The sequence below is a fragment of the Gordionus sp. m RMFG-2023 genome, chromosome 3, assembly GCF_954871325.1.
Source record: "Gordionus sp. m RMFG-2023 chromosome 3, tfGorSpeb1-WG-v2, whole genome shotgun sequence".
In the NCBI taxonomy this organism is placed as follows: domain Eukaryota; kingdom Metazoa; phylum Nematomorpha; class Gordioida; order Chordodea; family Parachordodidae; genus Gordionus; species Gordionus sp. m RMFG-2023.
Genome location: NC_088777.1, coordinates 15,432,390 through 15,455,717, shown reverse-complemented (window position 1 = coordinate 15,455,717; position 23,328 = coordinate 15,432,390). Strand labels below are relative to the sequence as shown.

The window sequence follows — 23,328 nt, the reverse complement described above, 5'->3', positions numbered from 1 at the left end:
AATATAATTTTTTATAGGGTCTAAAAAACGGAGAATTTTTTGGGGAATCATTTTCTGTGGGAATTTTTTTACGGGTAATTAATTTCTGGGGATTTATTTTTCGAGGATTTTTTTTTCTAGGGAATTAATTTCCTAGATTCATCTCAACTAATTTTATTTATTATAAAAATTTAGTAAAATGTAGGCATTATAAAATATACGGGAATATTTTTTGTTTAGCGAATCTGAAGAAACATCTCATATCTGTGCAACCCAAAATATTCGGATATGTCACAGGAAGCGATTTATGATTCGATGGGAAACGGCAGCCATTATTGCATGAAAAGACCAATAATTCGTTTAGCATCATAGATAAGAAGCTTTTAAAACGATATTCTATTATATAAATAATAATATCATGCTATGGTGTAGAATACGATTAAAAAACCCTAGGAAATGTGTATCAATTGGCTAAAAAAATCTAATCGAAAAATTAGGCAATCTAATCGGTTTTCGATTACGACTGATATTTGGACAGCCAATAATAACACATCCTTTTTTTTGCCTTGACATTACATAACATAAATGAAAATTCGGTGTCTATAATCTTGTTTTGAATATAATATCCTTTCCTTACCCACACAGGAGAGGGAATTTATACACTTATTTTATAATCATTAGATGATTTTAAATTAAAAGATAGACAATTGACTATGACATATGATAACGGGACTAGTGAGGTCAAGGCAGTAAAACTGCTGAAAGATTATTATGCCTCATATTACTCAACAATTTTATATGAGCATCGTTCCATGGCCGACATCATAAATTTAATCGTAAAGGTGGGCCTTAAATATTTTGAGGCAAAATTAATAAATATAGAAAAGATAGTTTCAAAATCACATAGCTCACCAAAATTTACGCAATCCTATAAATCCATAAGTGGAGTAACAAAAATACCTCTTGCTTAAACGAGATGGAACAGCAAATACCTTATGATATCCACATTAATAAGGTAATAATTATTGTGTATTTATAATTTTTTTTCTTAATATTATCTATCTAGAATATTGATCCCAGTCATCAACTCAGCGAATAAGATCCAATAAGGGAAGATATTACGCCTACTCCTGATGATAGCTCGTTCTTCATAGAGTTGGAGGAATTTTTATTAACCATTTATCAAATAACAGTAGACATATCAGCGCAATCTCCCATAATCGGGATATTATTCTTTAATGATATATTGCCAAATTTGAAAATCAAACGGTGGCTCTATTCCATAAAAGCATCATCCAAAATGTTAAAAAAATAGGAAGATTATAGCGAATATATAAACATACCATTTTTAACTACACAGTGTCTTTACTTGATCCTAGGATAAAAAAATACCTTAATTAATAATTGAAAGGAAGACGGCTTACTTCAAAGAAAACTTTGCGAAATAAATGTCGAGGCCATTTGATCCATAAAACTTATATCCCTCAAATCTTAAAACCATTTCAATATTGCAGAGATTGAAAAAAGGTATATTTGTTAAATAATCAATGGTGTTCTTAAATTTTTATAGAATAAATATATATATAAACTATGATATTTTAAATTTATCTATATTTAAAAAAGTAGCATCAAAAGGAAATAATGAGTGAATTAATGAGATACCTGGATGAACCACTAGATCCCGAGATATATTAGATTGGCGGATAGGGTATGCTAATCGTTTTCCTTATTTAGCAATGATGGCGAAGGACTTTTTATGCCAATAGACAAGGTCGGTGGCACCGGAAAGAACTAACAATGCATATCGCTTTCTTCTTGGGACCTAGACATAATGTCTCTTCGTGATGAAATATAGCTATAATTTATCAGGTATACCAGTATATGTATATGTAATCATATTTTTAATAATCAAACATCATTTAGAGAGGTAAGAATATCGCTTATTTAGAAATGGATTTAATAAATGGAAAATATATATAAATTTAAATATTTTTGCTAATAGGCTTTGAGCTTAATTTATTAATAATTTAAATTTATTATTCATTTTATTAAAAGGCTAAAATGTAGCCTATTTTAAAAACAGCTAAATTGAGATTTCAGCTAACTCCAGGCATGCGTAATATTTATTTAGCTAAAATCATGAGTTATTCTTATTTAAAAATCTGCTAAATTCGAGACGGATATTATATTACCTTTTCTTCCATATGTGTATGTTAATTATATATAATAATTTTTTTTAAAAATTATTAAATATCATCACATTAATTACGATTCTTAATATACTATGCCGAGAAGACAATAAAGCATTCCTACTCGTTAGTTCCTATTTATAGAACTATATATAGGAACCCATCTTTCAATGTTATTAAAATAATTTCGTTCTGTTAAAAATATAATAAGTAATCTTGGATGAAAAATGAATATCCCATTAAAAAAGTGTATATATCCTAAAAATTTCTAAAATCTTGCCCACCTTGAAATTTATGAGTTTATCACCTCAATACTTAACGGTATTGGACTTACTTTAGTAAAATTTATGTGTTTTTTTTTCTTATCTGGAGGAATGGCCAATATATCATATCAACATGAAATTTTATTCTCCCTCTTTTAAAATCTATAAAAATAAATAATGTTATACAAATTATAATTATGGTCAATTAAATTATCGGATACATCCGAATATAAAGTTTCTATGATATGGAACATATTCGAGTCTCACATCTAAATTTTTAATAAATAACCGAAAAAAATGATATATTATATTTTTAAACAATTTTTTGCCTTATAAAATTGGAAAAAAAACAGGCAAGATGATATGGACCTAGCTCAATTTATATTATTTAAAACATTTTATTTAATATCTGAGCTGGACAATATTCTTAAAATATTTATTTAAAAATTTTTTTTCAAAAAACAAGTAAAAAATATACATGCATAAAGAAGGACGAATGTGGAGTAAACAAAAAAGGAAAAAATAAATTCAATTATCTTGGTTGGGAAGGAATGAACTATATAAAAAATATAATTTTTTTAAAAAAAATTTTTATCAATTTTTTAATAACAAAAAATAAACATGATTCTCTATCATTTCTTAACGAAAAGAAAGCATGATTTTAGAACATGTATGGAGAAAAAATTTGAATTTTATACGATAAATTTATTTTAAATTCCAGACCCTCCTTCCCTCCCCTAGATAGATTTTTCGTGGTACATCGAAAAAGTCCCACTTAAAGAAATAATTTTATAGTGAAAAGATATTTTAATTATCTTATATTGGTATAATACCCATATTGATATATAATGTGATTATAAAAATATTCCTGCCCTCAAGGACCTAAACCAACATAATAATTATTTTGTGTTGTTAAAAATATTCCTGACCACTCAGGATCTAAACCCGCTAACTTAGATTAATAATTATGACTAAAATCAAGATATAAATAAAATACCATTTATTTGATACCCATATCAATATTTTGTGTAGATATAAATATTCCTGACCAACCCCCCCCCCTCCCCCAGATGTACCTATCGAGCTTGACTTCCTATAAAATAGATCTTTTGATTAACTATCGATTGATACCTATATAAAATACATATATTTTTTTTCTTTCTTAAAATAATTGGGTTTATGCTCAGGATCTGGGGATTCGTACTCATGGTAGGTCTGAACATTAAATTGGGTAGTAATTTTTATGACCAAGCAAATTAATATACTAGGTTAGATGGTATTTAGTTCTCATTAGGCCTGTACTTCAATTTCCGAATTTTAAATAAAACCAAAAAAATTTCATTATAAATTATTAAATATTCTACGAAAATTTAGGGATAATGAAAGCAGGATTGGCACCCATACATAATTGGTTTGTCTCAAGATCAAAAATAAGAGGCTGGCAGTTCTTTGTACCAATGTCTACATTGCAAAAGTTAATCCCGGTGGAAGGTAATTACGCCAGGTCTTAAAGGATGGGGATGCAGTCTGATAAATCCATGGGATACACTTATTGAGATGGATCCTTCTAGTGAAATAAAGGATATTAGTAACATTCTAATGGCTAGAAAAGTTATATGGGATACTCTAGAATAGGCAATTATAATTTTCCCATCATTACCAAATGATATCCCGATTCTAGATACGATTATCCCTCATAGAAGCGTCGACATCAGGATCCATACTATTAGCGGGGTCCCTATTAAAATTTATTCGAGGGACCCAGCTAATAGTATGGGTAATGAGTGGAACGTGGCCCAAATCTATATAGTTTTCAAGTCAAAAGCTAAATAATTACCAAGAATCCTCCAGGAGGGTAATATTATTTAGAGATATAATAGTTGAATTCCGATATTACAATGTAGTTGTTATTTAAGAATGAAATATTGTAACAATACCAACTAATTATATTATTATACACCAAAAAAAACTGCAAAAATAACTTTATCGATTTTATCGATTCTATTGGTAGCGGCTAAGACGAAAACATTTTCCATCTTCTCAATTCCATCCATTTCGGTCAAAAGTTGCGTTAAGACTCTATCACCGACATGGGAATTTCTAAGATTTCCAAAAATTTATTATTTAAAAATTACATAATTACGATATTTTACCATTTAGCATTATTTTAAATTTCATAACCTATCATAAAAGAGGATTCAGTATTAAATCAATGACTAAATTTTCTATAAGTGTCTATCTATCCCTCAATAATTCCATATTTCTTCTTTATATCTATTTTACATTATTTAAAATGATTTTTTTGGGTATAATAAAAAAATCATATTATTATTATGGGGTTCTCTAAATTTTATTCGAACAATTTTTAAGGAGAGAAATTATTTCTAAACCAAGCAATCTGGTTAACTATAAAGAACTCTTGTTTTATTATATTAAAAAATAATTTCTCGGATTTTCCTTGATCATTATCTCATCTCTAATGCATAATTTTATGCAAATTTGAGTAACTTCTATTCTAAATAGAAACTAGTCACGTCACTTCTAACAATTCCGACATATTTTTTCAAAAACTAAATGCCTAAAAAAAATTTCTTTTTTAACTTGTCATTTGATCTTTCAACGGCTATGGCATCTATTTCATCGAAAAATATGATAGAAGGAGATACTGTCTTGGCCTTGCTAAAAATTTTTCTTAGCATTTTTTCGGAATCTCCTACGTATTTGCTAAACAGCTCTGGCCCCTTGTGTTATACATTAAATAACGAATATTTTAATAGCCAATAAAAATATTTTGATATTTCATATTTTGAATTTTAAATTATTGCGTTTAAAATATTATAATTTAAATATATATTTATATATGCATCATTACAAACTAGTAAAGTATTATTTAAAACTTAAAAGTGTATCATGTCAAACCTGTAAAAAATTATTTCAAAAGCTGCTAATATCAATTTTAATAAGTAAAATAAGTTTAAATGATACTTTTTAGTGGAATCTGATGAGAAAAATGTCCAGATCGGGAAAACCAAAATCATTTTTTAAAGGATTTTTAATAAGGAACAAAAATATTAAGAAATAAAACTTGTTTTTATAATTGTGACAAGATTATTTATATATATGGGGATGGGGTGGGGGGGGGGGTATATATTAAGATTAATTAAAAAAATTAGGTTCAAAAAATTTGCGAAATGGGTAAATGGTGCTGAACATACATATAAACCTTGACGGAAAAGAAGTTGAGGCCGCTTTGAGTAGCGAGGGCTTTAGCTATCATAGTCTTGGAACAGCCAGGTGGCCCATGGAGCAATATACCGGTGCTGGGGTTAAGGCCCATTCTTTGCATAGCTTCGGGATATTTGAGTGGCCATTCAATGGCTTTTATCAATTCTTGTTTAACCCTTTCCATCCCGCCTATGTCCGACCATTGTACCTATCATACATACATATTTATATACCATACTTTTTTTTTATTAAATGATAATTAGGATCAAATTGCTATATATAAATATCAGGGACCCAAACCGTTATTTATAACGGTTCAGTTTGGTTACGGTTCAATATGTAAAAAATATAATGGTTACATTTTGGTTACGGTTCTTAAGAAGAAATTTATAAAGGTTCGGTTCGGTTCAGCTAATTATAAAGATTTATAAAGGCTCATTACGGTTAGGAATTTTTTTTATTGAAGAAACACCATCTTCTAATCTATTTTTATTATAAGCATCTATGAATTATATATAAAAAAAATATTTAAGATTCAAAATAACTCATTTTTAAATATATTATTTGAACGTATAAGTAATATATTTTCTAATATAAATGGATTCCCTTTTGTTCGTTGTGACGATAACACAAATTTTAGCCCCGAAAAAGCCCTTTCTACAAAAACTTGTGTTTCGGGAACCGATAATACTATAAGAGCAAGTTTATATAATTCTGAATATTCAAATTATTTCCATTTCTAAAATATAAAAACTGAACCGGTTTAATTGTTTTTATAAAGGTTCTTTTTACTCCTTCAAAAAATAATTATATCGGTTCGGTTACGGTTCAGATATTTATAACGGTTTATAATGGTTTAACGGTTCGTTACAGTTCACTCAGGGTCCCTGATAAATATCCATCCTTGAATTATTCAATAATATATTATTAGTATGGTTATTTCTAAAAAATAAAAATTTTATTATGAAGCTAATTACAATCCGAAAAGAAAAAAATTCAAATACATAATTCTTATTTTATTTCATCATTTGGCATTCATTTTGTAACTTTTTTAAAAAAAAATCTTCAAACTTTTACTTTTAAAATTCAAAAAATTTTAGGCCATGTCTTGGGTTGACTTAATTCTGATACTTAATTGCTTTTTAGAATAGGCTAAAAAGCTTTTGAACTTGGACACCCTATTTCGGTTTGTATTAAGTATCTAAAATTGTTTTTTTTCGTATTTTATTCTCGTTTTTCTTTTACTTTTTGCGTTTTTTTTTAAATTTTTATATCGCTTTTTTGGCTATTTAGTATTCGACCTAGGACACGGCCTTATGAATTTATTTAATATGATTTACCAATATTTTAAAATTTGTGATAAAAAGTTAATATCAATAGCACAGTGCTTATTTTGCAAGAATAATTTTAGTCGTGGAGGTTAAAATTTATTACAGATATTATTATTGCTTATTATTATTTAAAAAATATATAAATCGCTGAATTTAAATAAATTATTCTAGTAATTTCAACATGTCAGTATCGATTGTATCCTGATACCCAGCAGTAATTGGGGTAATGGTTAAGAAGTGATAACATTACATTTCTGATAATAATAATTTATATAGTATTATATTATATTGTATCAGCAGCACCTCTTCTACTAACTCTTGAGTCGTAAACTAAGAAATGCATTTATTGAATAATTTTTAAGATATAAAACTTTTTTTGGAAGCAAGAATGCATTAACCCTTATAATTTTATATATAAAAAAATGCATTATTATTTGAAAACGAGTTTATACTAATATTGAAATATTAATTAGAAAATTTTGATAATGGTACGTTTTAAAATAAATTTTTATAGTAATAATATGAAATATAATATTATAAGGCAATTTGATTTTTTTTGGAAATTCTTTACAAAATTTATCATAAAATTTTATTTTAATATTTAAATAATCAAAATTTTATATTTAATAATAAATTTAATCAGGTTAACTTAGTAAAAAAAATATCAAGCTAAATATCTGAGACCTGCAGGCCCAACCCTAAACTCGAACAGGGTCTAAAATTATTTTTAAAAACATACCTGGGCTGGTCCGAATATTTTAAATAACCATTATTATCTATAAAAATAAAAAACATATATTTAATAATTGTGTATCATAGACATTCATTCATTTATCATATTTCCTGTGCAAATGGTACCTCTGTAGATCTCTGATAATATAGAAATTTAAATGAAATATAACAGTTTTAGACACTCGCAGTTTTCCCACCTTGTCATTCAGGGGGTAAAAGAGTTTTTAATTTGAGAGAATCTAAAAAGACTCTTTAAGGCGTGTTTGAAAAAAAAAATGCATATTCAAAAAGACTTTTGCCTTCAAAGTCATACCCCTAAATTAAATAGTAAGTATATAAAAATTTATTATAAAAACTAAACAAACTTCGGGTATATCTAAATTGATTTCTTTCATCGCGCTAGGTTTAACGTATTTTAAAGTGCGTATAATATCGCGGTGTGTTATGTAGATGCTTTCTAAGAAAAAATAGTTCGGATATAATATTTTTAAAGAATTATGTTGATTTAGATCATTTTCAGCAATAAAAAGAGCAAATACAAGCATTAATATTATACAATAAAACTTTAAATTTAAATGGATAATTTTATTATCCAGGTAATAAAATATGTCTTTCGACACTTATAATTAGTACTAGTGATCTGCAAATCATAGCCCGGTCAAATAAAGTGGTATATTTCAAAATTATTGCAAGAAACCGCTTATTTTATATTTGTAAAATATTTTTTACAATAAAAAAATGGAATTTTTCTATATTTGGGCCATTCCACGTCAAATCGATCACGATTCGACCGACTCCTTTTAAAATTGTTAAAAATTTCTGGATAAGAAGGGTAAATAAATGAGAAAGCCGTTTATTTTAGCTCTCTAGCACACATGGTTCTCGAGATATAGGGGCTCATAGGTACAAAAAGAGCCACTTTGGAATCTGTAAAATTTTTAAAAAGCTTGAGCCGGGAAAATAAATAATTTTTATTTTGGGTCGGGATTTTCGGGACAAATAAAAAAAAGTTGGTTCGGGATAGGGCCGGACAAATTTTTTAAAAAAAATTGGAGCCGAATCAGGTTTAAAAAATTAGGCCATATGCAGATCACTAATTAATACCATCGGACAAATATAATGGATAATTTTTTTAGAAATATATTAAGGCTTAGATGTGATAATTGATTTGTGTTATAAAGATCAATGAATTTATATTAAAAAGATTAATGATAAAATTTGTATATTAGTAAGATTTTTTTTTCAGAAACACGTTTCTTTCTTCCAAAAATGTGTGGAAACCTAAAACGAAATATAAATCACAATTAAAATTAACTATAAATGCCTTCAATAACAATAAGATCAACAAAATGATATTTTATTTAACCATAACCGTTATTTTGTCTTATATTATTATAGGATGAACTTTTTCATATAAATAATATAGATCTGACATAATACATTTTCTTTTAAAGAGTGCTGTATTTTTTTTAAAAATCTACTGATATTTATTTCGCATATTATTATTAAGCCAGGAAATTGGAAACATGGATGGGATAGAAATATAGAAATTAAACAGATTTATGAGAATATTCTTATGAATTAAATGAAATTGAATGCAATCATAATAAAATTAAACTGTATATCAAATTTAAAACAAATCAGCCTTATTTTATAAAATGTAATAACATAATAAATATTCTAGCAAATTATTGAAAACTATGATGTAATTCACTATTTTTAAAAGAAAGTAACGAATTATCTTATTTTTACTTTATATATTACTTTCATATTTACAAAAACTAATAAGTATAACCTTTTTTATCCCCGTCATATTCATTACATTGATTCATTTTTTCCAAACAGGCACGGTTTACCAAGCATTTTAGATCAGCGCCAGTGAAACCGTGGGTTATATTAGCTATGTTCGTTATTTCGGAATCGCATATTATATCCTTCCATGATGAATCCCCTTTTAAGAGAGATTTTAGAATCTATAAATTATGATTAATATAATAATAACGAAACATTTCAGTAAAATATTTTTGTGGTAATTCATATTTTGAATTTCATACTATATTGACAATTCTTGTTCGTCGAAATACAATATTTGATTTGATTGAACAATGTTGATTTGTGTTTTATGGAAATCAAAATCGTTTATCTAATATTTCATTCATTTTAACTGAAATAAACCGATAATTGAAATATGTTAATTGTGTGTATTAAAATTATCGAGCTCTGCATAAAACCTATTCTTTCAGGTCCGACCCAACCCAAAAGTTTTGATTCAGAAATACAAGTCCAAGTCTGATTATTTTTTTACTGAACTGTTGAAAAGACGCGATATTTCAAAGAAATCAAAAAAAATTATAAGCGCTTAAATGATAATATCAAATTTATGGTTATTTCTATAATTTTAATAAAAATAATTAGGAGGGTTAGAAATAAAATTTTAATTAAGGCTGGAACCCGACAAGTCTGAAATGTCTGCCCAAGTCCGACTGACATGAGTTCGAACTATCAGTCCATGCAACAATTTAATTGAAATCAAAATAACTCAAAAAAAGTAAATAAAAAATAATTTATTTCTGTTTAATATAAAGTTGTTATTTTTATGTTCAACAATATCCTAAACCAAAATATACAATGATGAACATGAAAAAAAGAAATATTTTTTAACATTTTTTATTCAAATATCATACTGGTTCTAAACTGGTTATGTGTAAATAAATAAAATACGATAATGGAACAATATCTTCCAATCAATAATTTATTTGGGTCGGGAAAAAAAGTTAAAAAATTATGGATTTCAACAAAATGGATGATTTTGGTGAAACCAATCTAGCTTATATACTCTTCACTTGGCCTTTATAACTGGTTATTCTAATCTCATCAGCCTTGGTTATAGTCTCATTTATTATCCCCGTGCCTTAATTACATTAACTAAAAATTGTTAATTATTAACGGTATGATAAATTATCTCTTATATTTTAACCAAAATATTTTTTTAAATAGTCTACCTCAAAACGTTCTTTATTGTTGGGAGCGCTAATTTCTATTTCATATTCGAATCGACCGGGCCTTCTAAGAGTGAGATCTAAAGATTCCATTTGATTAGTAGCCGCTATTACCATGCAATTGTACTAATATTATTTATTTTTTTAAAAAAAATTAGCCATTTCTACATGATTATTTTCTCCGTAAAATGGATTGTACTAATTTATAGACCAACTAAATCAATCACAAAACTTAATAATATCATGAATATAGAATATATTTACTAATTTAATTTAGGTAAAAAAAACATTACAATGATTAGAAAACAGAGTTGGGCAGTAACGCGAATACTTGTATTTAAAATACTAAATACAAATACCTTTTTTTTGTATTTGTTTTTATTCGAATATTTCCGAAAGTATTTAGCATTTTTACTAAAAAATAAAAAGTATTTTGTATTTATTACGATTTCTAGCGAATACAAATACACATACTATTTTATATTTTTTTAATTATAAATTGATTTTAAAATCGAAAATTTATTTATTTAAATTTGTGGAAAAAGTTAGCGAAGAAATTAACATCATATCAGTGTACCCATTTTATTTTTAAGACGAGTATTTAAGAAATTGAAACCGAGGATATCGATTTTCTTTGAGGAATATAATGATATAAAACTAGAGAAGATAGATTACATTAGCAGATAATCTTTAACACTAATAACATTAAATGTCATGTAACAATTTTGATGGAAAGTATAAAAGAGCTTTTTTAGCTCACTCACATCTATATTGAAAAATAGATGAGTAGCATGTATGGAGAAAAATAATAATATTCGCTTGAATGAAACCCTCTTTATTCAAAGAGGAAAATGAGATAATGTAGCAAGCAAATATTTAATCGTCTTATGTAGAGGAAGTTGATTAATTTTCAAAATTCTATAAATGTTAATAATATTTCTAAAAATGTAGTTAGAAGTATTAAATTATTTAAAAGATAAACGCTAAGATATATTATATATACTAGATATTTTAAAATTATAAAAAAAAATCTTTTTAAAGTATAATTCTATTTTACCAACTTCTGCTCCGGTGGACAGATCTTTCAGTTTCGCAAAATTAATTAATAGACCAAAATAGGCATAGTATTAAATTACATTTTATTTGAAAAACTTATTGTATAAGAAAATAATGAGATATCATTTAAATATATTATATATTAGAATTTTAGAAAATGGTAATAATTAAAGTATTATAAAAGTTAAAAAAATTGTTAGTGGCACCATAAAAATCGATTTGTAAAAAGTATTTATGTGCAAAATATTTCCGCCAAATATTTGTATTTTAAATATTTATTTTAAATTTTTACAGGTATAGTGTTACAAGTAACGCGTTTACTGATTGAATTGTACAAATATTATTCGCACTTTTTTAAAAAAATATTCCAAGAAAATGTCCAGTCGTATATGATTGTTTTTCCCATAAATTAATAATCCTTATTATTTACTGAATCGATGACAACAGCCTATCATAAATATGAATGGAAGAATAATCATAAAATAAAATATTCACTAGTTTTGGCAAATAGCGTAATGATTTTTATTTAGTGCATTACAGCAAATAGAATCAATTAACCTCAAAGACAACTAATAATATGATTAATTGTATTCAAATATATAGTTAATTGTATTCAAATATATAGTTAATTGTATATGATGATTAATTGATGTAATTAGATTTATTTGTAAAAGATATATAAACTTAAGTACAAAATATATGCAGTTAAAAATATTATAAATTGTTCTATAATAGTGAAATATGTCATTGGCGCAGTTTCAAATTGAGAAATTTAATATAAAGGAGTGCGAGATGGAAGTTAATTTATCAAAGATGGAATTCATTTTTAAAATCGCCAAAGTAGAAGATATTTACCGTTTAAAAATACCAGTAACAAAAACGGATATTATTTTAAAATCTTATAATAATGTAATGATCGATATTCTAGAATGCATATTACCCATTAATTGTAATAATAAAATTATATATCATGAATTTATAATAGTAAACAATGGTATTAATTTGATAGGCAGAAATTTAATAAACAAATTAAAGTTAATAATAATAAATCAATGTAATACAATGAATTAGGTTTTTTTTTTTGGGGGGGGGGGATAATATTGAAAATTTCTTCATTATTTACTAAGAAATCAGGTTCACTGAAAGAGTTTAAAGCGAGATTATCGGTAACACACTTTCAATGTCTTAAAAGCAGACAGATACCATTTGCGTGGAAGACCAAACTAGAAACGGAATTACAACGAATGGAATCTCATGGGAGTTATAGAAAAACTAAAATACTCGAATATCGTTTCGCCGATCGTGGTACTAAAAAGAGATGGATTTTTACAAATTTGCGGTGATTTTCAACAGAAGGTTAATGTAAATATTTTGATTGGTAATTATCCTATACCCAGAATTAATGAATTATTAGCCACACTAGGTAATGGATCGAAATATACGGTATTAGATTTATCAGAAGCGTATTTTCAAATAGTATTAGATGAGGAGGCAAAAAAGCTGTTAGTGATCAACACATCCTCATCCATACATACCCCTAGGTTTTTTAATATAAATGAGAAAATATATGCAAAAGATTTTTAAAAAGATATTTGGATACCAGGTATCATCGTTAAAAGAACAGGACTAATGACGTTTAGCTGAGATTAAATTAGGGTTATGGAGAAGACATATTAATATGTTAAAACATAGGTTCGACGATTCCGATTTAAGAAATAGAGAGGAAGGAAGAGAAGGAGAAACGATGCAAACTACACCACGAATGAATGAAAGGGATCCTATGCAAAACTCGATAGCCAAAGACATTGATCCTATACAAGACTCAATGACCAAAGACATTGATCCGATACAAGAAATAGCCAAAGATACCATCATATGATAAGATTGAAATCGACAATACAGTTCAACCCGTGGTAGAGAACGAAAGTACAAGTAGCCGTTATCCAAAACGGATAAGAAAACAATTTATACCGTTTCAAATCGAGAGCCCAAAAAGGAGAGAAAAGATGTAATAGAATCAATTAACCTCAAAGGCAACTAATAATATGATTAATTTAGATTGATTTGTAAAGATATATAAACTGAAGTACAAAATATATTAAGGCAGTAAAAATATAATAAATTGTTCAATAATAGTGAAATATGTCAGATTACAACATTTAAAAAGTTTTGAAGGAATACAATGAAAACAAAATCATCTAACAAAACAGGCGCCTTTTCTGATTATCCTCTTTAATGTCATATGAATTTATTTTCAAAAGCTTACACATAAATACCACAAGATAATGTTTTAGACATTTCTACCATTTACAATTGAAAATAAAATTTCTTATAAATCATAATGTTTGTTCATCTTGCCTAAAAAACTTTATTCATACTTTGAAATTCATTAGCTTATAGTTTTACTCCTCATATCCTTTCTTATTAATCTTAGATGCCAATACCTTACTTTTTGTCAAATGTTTCCATTTTAATTTAGGAACCCAACAGAGTATAGAAGAAGAAATTATGGGTAAGGGCCCACAAAATTTTTGTTTCCTGGAGGTGAGGGGAGAAGGCAATATTTTGCTATTAAGCCTCTGATAATCCATCTAATATTTGACTTTTTCCGTAATGACGCCAAACCAATTTACTACACTCGTTCTTGCCCTCGTTGAAAACATGTTCACTTCTCATATCCGTTTACTTCTCATTTTATTTCATTATTTTACCTTATGTACATCGTCCAAGAACGAGATCAATAATGGCATCATAGCTTTTTTGTCATCTAGCGAATGAGAATTAGCTTGTGCCGTGAGCATTGAGTCTATATGATCTATGAAAACTAAGCTAGGCCTTCGAGTATGCGAACAGTCGATTACTTTGTTTAAAAAGGTTTTAAGCTTGGATCGGTAATTGACTGATCCGTCATCATCACTTTTTTTATAATATATTTCAATTTTTATTGCTGAATGAGAATGAATTATCAGTAATTTTAAAAGGTAAAACAAAAGATGGGCACTTAGAAATTGTAAGGAAAAATGGTCTAAAATTTAAAATAAATCTATTAATTAAAGGAAATTTGTTAAGGACAAGTCTAATTTAAAAAAATTCAATTTAAGAAGCAGAAGTCGTAATGGGAAAAATGTGAGGGGAGGGGGTATTTCACTTATACCCTCCTTACAGCATTGATCTAGGGTCCAGGGCCCTCTTAAAATATTGTGATGTAGATAACTCGGAGTAGAGCTCTTTGCCGATATACATAGTCATTATTCATGTGTCATAGGTAGAGATGTGAACCCGATAAAATATTTGCCTGGTTTGGGTTAGGTGTAAGGTAAAAAAATAGGTGGGTTTGGTTCAAGTTCAGCTCGGGTTTAAGAACTTTTGAATTGATAAAAAACTAGATTCTATATTTAAATCATAATTAAAAAACTAGACATAAATTTGGTATAAAAAATTTTTTTTATTTTATTTATATGCAAAATATAGTTAAAAATACAAAGCATACTCATGTATAAATTTTAAAAATTTTATTTAGACGTATTAGCATGATATCTTCCAAGAGTTGCTAACTCATCCTCGATCTATATTAGATTGAAAATCTTATATTGCTAATAATATTCAGCAGAATATCCCTCAAGAAGAGGAAAAGATGGTTGAAAGAATGAATTTCAAATGTGAAAAAAATCTTTCAATGCTAACATATATTAAATATATTTATGTGAAAATATGATAAATTAACTTGGGTTGCAGGAACAGCAAATAAGATTTTGGATATAATATAAATCAGGGTGCTCCAGTTTAGCAGACCCCCAAATAGGGCAAAATATTTTCCTTCTTATCTAATCTTTTATCGCTAAATCCGGTAATTATAGTTCCAATACTTTTCTCTGCAACCGTTAGCCCTCTTTTAAGTATTTTCTCCTGCCTTTCTTTAAGTTTTATCAATTTCTCTAGATCATCTTCTTGTTCAATAACTTCATCGGATCTTATATCATAAGATAAAATCGGCGTTGTTACTCCATAAATTAACAAGATGCCTTTTCGCACAAATCTTATCATCATCACTAAGTAATACCTGTAATATTTAAGGATTTATACTGTTTATATTTATATAAATGGCAATTCCATAAAATAACAATTTTAATATAAATCTAAAATATTAATTTACTAAGCTTTTAATTAACCTTGTACATGAGTTCAGGTATATGGTAGCTAAGAGTTTCATTTTTTATAAACCTTTCTTCTCTGTTCTTAGGACAAGAATATAGTGATTGAGAAAAATTATTTGAATTTTTTTCTAATTCAATGTAGCATCATTCTCCATAAAAATCTGTCAGTGCTAACTGTTCAGATTAAAATCGTTGCGATTTTTAGTGGGTTTTAAAATTTCAAATCGTTATTATCTCTTTTCAATCTTCAGTTCATAAATAATTAGATTGCTCTGAAAAGAAATCTTCGATATTGGGTTTGAGTAAAATCAGCCTTTCTAACATATCATGGGTTGAATGTCATCGGTGGCAATCTAACACAGGCTTAGGAAGTTTGATATTTTTCAATAACTTTTGATAAGTGGGATGTCTTAATTTTAAATTTAAGCTCCTAGCTTTTGTAAGAGTATCCACAATGTGTGATAATTTTATTGCATATTGAAGTGCAAGCTGAAGTGTATTGGACAACGTACACTATAAATAAGATAGGATAAAATAGTTGATAAAGAAGTATTCTGTATATAATCTATATCATATTTATATACATTCATATCCATATTTTCATCATCTGCTGATTCACTCCTTATATCATAATCAATTTCAGGCTGCAAGAGCTTTATAGCTTTGATAAAATTTGCACCATTGTCAGAAGTAATTGTGTATATTTGTTCAATATTAATTTTAAATTTTTGTAAAGTTTTTAGTATATTCTCCTGTACTTCTTTTTTTCAGCTCTTCAATTCCAAGAGTTCTCAAATATAATGGACTTTGATATAAATTGAATATTTACACCAAGAATTGACCTGTCTAGTCGTTGAACTGCATCAACTTTTAAACTTATTAGTTTCCCTTCTACCTCTCTTCATATTTTGTCTAATGGATTGGACTGTTCTATTAATAGTTTGGGATAAATTTTCTTTGTTAATAACTAAATTGAGCCCAGACAAAGGTTGATTTATGATGCTTTGAAATCCCGAATCTTCGATAATCATTCTATGATAGAACTCATCAAATCATTAGATGTTAAATTTATATTTATAGAATTTTTGGGAAAAAAGGTTTCTATATTAATTTTGGGTTTTTTTGCAAATAACACTTCCAGATATTTTGTTTTTTCATTCAAATAATTTAGATATTCATTGTTGTGATTTCTTTCCAGATGTCTTTCTAAATTTGATAAATGATTACCAGACATTTTTAATTTACAATATGAGCATACTGATTTATTTTATATTGTATCAAGAGTAAAATACTTCTCAAATATGATTTTATCTTTGATCAAAATCTATATAATAAAATATTGTATTGAAGAACATTTATTAAACTTTCAAATAAAAGAAAGTTAAATAGAATAATTTTTTTAAATAGCAATGATTTCATAATTAAAAAACAGATATATCAATTAATTTCAGTTATAATATGCACTTCAATAAAAATTAATTTTGAATAAAAAATAAATTCTTAGCATACATAAATTATTTTAATAAGTTTACAAAAACTGCCCCAAATCTTTGTTTAATAATTTTTAAGTTAGATTTTGCGAATTCTTTAAATTAACAATATCCAATATAATAATTTTTACTTTGACTTGTTCACTTTCATTTTCCTCTAATTAATAAACTTTGAAAATAAGTTAAAAATTAAAAATAAATGGCGTAAATGAATTTAATTGTTTAAAATTTATTAACACTCCAAAAGCAATCTTTGAGAATTAATTTAAAAAATTTAAAAATGGCGTAAGGGTCATTCCATGTCAAATGAGCAAAAAAAATGAGATTTTCGGCCGACCCCCTTCGATTTTTTTAAAATTTAGTAAGCAAAGAAAGGTTAGTGTAGTTAAGAAATAGCCAAAATTTTAGCCTCGTAACATTTATATTTTTGGAGATATTAGGGTTCAAAGTGGCCAAAATGATGTATTTTTACCATTATCTGCCTTCATTCAATTAAGCATATCTTAAAAACTATCTAATTGTAAATAACAAATTTAATATCAAAATTACGTACAAAGATTCTACTTTTAGATAAAAAAAAAAATTTTTCAATTTCCCGCCATTTTATTAAATATATAAGGACTAAAAACGATTTTTTAGAAATTATACGACCTTTAATTTTTTTAAAAAATTTAGTAGACAACACTGAACTCTTCCTTTATATTTATAAAAAAAATTGATCTGGGACGAGGCCATCTTCATTCTCAAAATCGATAAAAATGTTTAAAAAAGTGTATAAATATTTTCCCGAAAGGGGGCGTCTTTGCATAAATTTATATTTATCAGTTTTTAATGGTTTTTCTTGGACTATTTGATATAATTTAAAGGAGTATTTATCTTGTAAGTGAAAATAACAATAAATGGGGCTTTCATTCAATTATAGAAATTGCCTATCGATAAAAGAAATTCAATTTATTACTTTATTTATAATTTTTTATAAAATTTTTTGCTAATATAACATATATTAATATTAATAAAATATATTCAACCAAATTTATACTTCTTGAATATATGAATCAGAATCTTTAGCATTTCATATATGGCGCCCTAAATATTAAAAATAAATTGATATAATATAACATTTAAAATCTAATATATAACTCACTTTTAAAAGATTCTAATTTTTCGGTAGCGCATTTACTTTCTTGTGACGACAATGTGTAACTACGGCCAGTAGCAGTTAACGGTGAAACTAATGTTAAGATATGACATTTTGGCAAGTAGAGAGTGTCGTCTATACTTGGAAATGTAAAGGAATTAGAAGGTCCGGATGGGTGTAAAAACTTTATATATATTTCTTCCTCCTTTTGATTTTTCCCTAAAACTAAGGCTAACCACCAATTAGAATCATAAACACATGTTATATACCCTGATATCTCTCCAAAAATGATACTTTCATCATTATATGATAAATATTCTATATTACTTTCTATTGAATTGGAATACATTTTACTCTTAAATTGATGTAGACCTGTGGGAATCACCGTGTGAATTTTCTGTGTTCCAGGTATAGGTCTCGTTTTTGAAAACCTTTCCCTGAGTAATATTTCTTCGTGATCATAATTTTCTTGGGTCATATATTCAAAATATATGCCATTAATATTTTCTTTAGCGAACTCGTACAATTCATATGATGTGGTTATTTGCTTTGAGTAAGGTCTTTGTAAACTAGCTCTAGCGGCTAATCTTTTAACAGTGCCACCAATCCCATCACAAACACTTTTCCCATGTGCTGTAGCAGAAAAATGCCATTCCGCCTGTATCCCGAAATCCATCTCATGATGGCAAATATTAATAAAATTTTTACGATTTTTATACTGTGCAGCAGATCCATCGGAAAAATAAAAAATTTTATTTGGCATACAAATTTTATTAATTAAAAAATTTACCAATGTTTTTTGGAAATAATGTACTGCTATTGTATTGTGTTGCAAAGATTCGGATATCATTACATAATTTAGGCAACAAATATTGGCTAAATTATCTTTATAATATATAACAAAAGGGTGAACAGTGGATTGAGCTCTATTCCAATGATAACTTTGTACTTCATCCTGAAGTATAAAGCTATAGTTTTCTGAAAAATCACATAAAATTAAATATTGGCCTTTGTCTAAGTTCAATTTTAGATTTTTTTGATACAATGATTGTTGCGTTTAAATAAAAGAATGGGGTATAAAGATCCCATTTTTTCAAAAAAGGCATTGATAAATTCATCTACTGGCTTGGTTATTGTTTCTAGAGTGGTTCTATCTACGGATAGCCATTGTTTGTATGTTATAAATTCGATGTCCTTAGAACGAAACAATATTTCTATTTGGTGGCGTAAATTTGTTGACCCTGGACAATTATCACATTTGCCCAAATAACAGGATGGTTGAGGCGGATTACAAATTATTAAGGGTAAAATATGTTTATATGTTTTAATGGGCAACATATCATCTTTGGTTAAATTGGGTAAATTTGATCCAATGATCATTAATTTAAAATTTTGGTGGTAGCTGCAAACACAAACATTATGTGTACCACTACCTCCTACGAGTATACAATTTTTTGGGCGAATGCTTGCAAATTTCGAAAAACCGATTTTAACATTAGGCCTCATTTCTTTAAAAAATATATAAATTTCTTTCAAATTATCTAAAATTAATCTCTTTTGTATTGTATTCTTTTTTCCGTCTTCGGTCAAAATTGAAAGGCAATCTTTCTTGCCTGGCATGATTCTGCTTATTTCGTCCGTACAATAAAATTCTTGTACAATTTTAACTGTACATTCGTCTATAGTATTTCCAGGCTTGGGGTTAGGGGTTGATAAAAATCCCTTTTCCGCTATCAATAATTTAGCTTGTGTTGCCATGTATTTTGTTGTATTAAATTCATTCATTATTTTGGACACTGTCCAATTCTTTGGTAATATCGTCAAAATTTTATATTTATCAGTTTTAGATAAGAGTGAAAATTTTTTTTTAATATTGCTTAGAATACCATCATCTTTATCGATAGTAGCTGGCTCAATCGCATTTATATCTAAATGAGTTTCTATAGCCTTTTTTATTTTGGTAATTTTTTTAATTGGATATCTTTTTTCTCTCAACCTTTTCTTTTTTATTGGAGATTCTCCAATTTCTATCAATGATGTATTAATTGATTCATAAGCCAGGTTCTCTTCGATATGATGAATATCAGGGTCTTTAAATGCGTCATTTGACTTACTAGCTGTTCCGAGTTTTCTTCGACATTTATCACATATCTTATCATCTGAGTGAAGTGCATCCAAGATTGTACATTTCTAAGATTTGTAGTTACATTATTATGTTTTAGTATTTTAAAAGGGTTACAGCATCTAGTTTTTCGAATAAGATTTTTGTTCATTTTATTGAAATTCTATATGATAATACAAATTAATTTATAAAAATATCACCGAATATCTAATAATTACAGGTGTAACGATTAGGGGGTTAATCCGATACGATATTGCAGATATTATATTGATATCGGCCAAATAACCGATATCACAAATCTGATTTTGCTCGCTCTACATATTATATATTTTATCATAACTTAAAACAAATAATTATAATTTAAATTAACCTAGTATTTCAGGTTTATTCATGTAAAATTCTATATAAAATTTAGTAAAAATATGGTATAATCATTTTTTGTTCCAAAAACCCTATTTTGATGTAGAAAGTAACTGGTTAATTTTTGAAAAAATTTGATTTAGTTTTAAAACCAAAAATATCCTTATAAGACATTATTAATTATTTTCATTTAGTTTTTTATAAAATTTATCGCTTCAATTAAATAATTTTTTTACCTTTGATATTATAAGAATAATTAGAATTTATTATAAGAATAATTAGAATTTATTATAGTTTTTTTAAAATACCAAGAAATTAATTAAAAAATGAATTAATATAGTGAGCATGTGTTATTGAATGATTAATCAATTTTAAATTTTTCTTTATTTTATTGATTGAAACACTCATTTATTCTTATTTACAAGTAAAGCTATGCCGATTTTAGAAAATCCGATCCAATATTTATATTGTTTGGGTTATTGATGATACTTTTATTTTGTATATAATTTTATAATAATAATAAATTAATATTTGTAATATTTTATTAGCTTTTCCACGTCAATGGAAGAATTATAATTCTTCATATATTATTTTTTTTGGTAAAAACAAAACAATAAATACAATGTACATAATATGGAGACACAAAAAAAATATAATATATCTTGACTTTGAAAAATTTATTTTTTTTGCGACGATCACATTATTTTAAAAAATTGATCGATATTTGGTGGATCATATTTTATTAATATTCGTTAAATATATGTTATATGGGCAAATATATAATAATTATAAATAATAATGTAATAAATTGAGTTTCTTTTATCGATAGATAATTTCTATACTTGAATGAAAGCCCCATAAGTGAAGAAAATATTATAATTTATATTTACAAGATGAATAATCCTTTAAATTATATCAAATAGTCCAAGAAAAACCATTAAAAACTGATTTAAATATAAATTTATGCAAAGACGCCCCCTTTCGGGAAAATATTTATACACTTTTCTAAACATTTTTATCGATTTTGAGAATGAAGATGGCCTCGTCCCAGACCAATTTTTTTTTATAAATATAAAGGAAGAGTTCAGTGTTGCCTACTAAATTTTTTAAAAAAATTGAAGGTCGTATAATTTCTAAAAAATCGTTTTTAGTCCTTATATATTTAATAAAATGGCCGGAAATTGAAAAAAAAAATTTTTTTTTATCTAAAAGTAGAATCTTTGTAAGTATTTTTGATATTAAATTTGTTATTTACAATTAGATAGTTTTTAAGATATGCTTAATTGAATGAAGGCAGATAATGGTAAAAATACGACATTTTTGCCACTTTGAACCCTAATATCTCCGAAAATATAAATGTTACGAGGCTAAAATTTTGGCTATTTCTTAGTTACATTGACCTTTCTTTGCTTACCAAATTTTAAAAAAATCGAAGGGGGTCGGCCGAATCGTGGTTGATTTGTCATGGAATGACCCCTAAATGAATTAAGTTGTTTAAAATTTATTAACACTTCACTTAATTGGAAATTTAAAAATATTATAAAATTAAATTATTATTATTTGTATTTACAATTATACAAATATCTTTGATTTTAAACAATACAACATTCGGTTCGAATTCTTGGTCATAGGTTGAGTAAATGGATGAGACTAAGTGGTAGGATTGTCTTTAAATCTAGTTTAATGCACTTATTCAATTTGAACTTTTTACAAAAAGTAAAGATGGTAATAAGACGTGATGTGTACGAAAGTTAGTTTTATTTTTAAAGCCCAAATTGAACAAGTATTTTTAAATTAAAATGGTTCAGTTAGAATCTGAACATTTAAATTTATCATTATAAAATAGCTACTTATATTATTATTAAAAACTATTACTCGGGAATCAAATAGGAATCCATTTTTTCGAAGTCTATATAATGATAATTAAGTTTAGATTTCAAATCGTGCGCCAGGCAATTAACTAAGGATGTTTTTCCGACCCCGCTTGGTCCATACAATAAAACGCATCGTGGAAAATCGTAATCTTATAATTTTTCAAAAAAAATAAACAAAACCATTATAAAGAAATACGCCATACTTAAGAAGGTTTATATTACATATAAGTGTTGAGTTTAGCAATTATTTCATCCTTAATAACTTAAACATTTTAAATTATATATGTTTAAAGAAATGTTTTCTGTAATTAGAGCCTGAGGATTGCTTAAATCTCGTTTAATACATTTTTCTATAACATCCATGAACAAAAATGCGATATACGTTGTATGGGATATTTCAAAATTAATAATTCATT

General features: G+C 26.7%; 1 protein-coding gene across 6 annotated transcripts in view; it reads right to left on the bottom strand.

Moving 5' to 3' along the window:
* The window catches only part of LOC135925911 (ATPase family gene 2 protein homolog A-like), a 39,625-nt gene that overhangs the window by 6,000 nt on the left and 10,297 nt on the right, over nt 1-23,328 (bottom strand). For 3 of the 6 annotated variants that reach the window (XM_065461484.1, XM_065461487.1, XM_065461486.1), the window contains 8 exons: nt 22,914-23,061; nt 14,486-14,690; nt 10,722-10,844; nt 9,515-9,692; nt 8,085-8,176; nt 5,655-5,864; nt 5,033-5,172; nt 4,414-4,531 (listed from right to left, as the gene is read on the bottom strand). In XM_065461484.1, the coding sequence (XP_065317556.1) occupies nt 4,414-4,531; nt 5,033-5,172; nt 5,655-5,864; nt 8,085-8,176; nt 9,515-9,692; nt 10,722-10,844; nt 14,486-14,690; nt 22,914-23,061 (1,214 nt within the window). Of the gene's footprint in view, nt 1-200; nt 376-1,641; nt 1,835-3,795; nt 3,999-4,413; nt 4,532-5,032; nt 5,173-5,654; nt 5,865-8,084; nt 8,177-9,514; nt 9,693-10,721; nt 10,845-14,485; nt 14,691-22,913; nt 23,062-23,328 lie in introns of all 6 variants that reach the window. The other 3 variants (XR_010571758.1, XR_010571757.1, XR_010571759.1) reach the window with 3 other exon arrangements.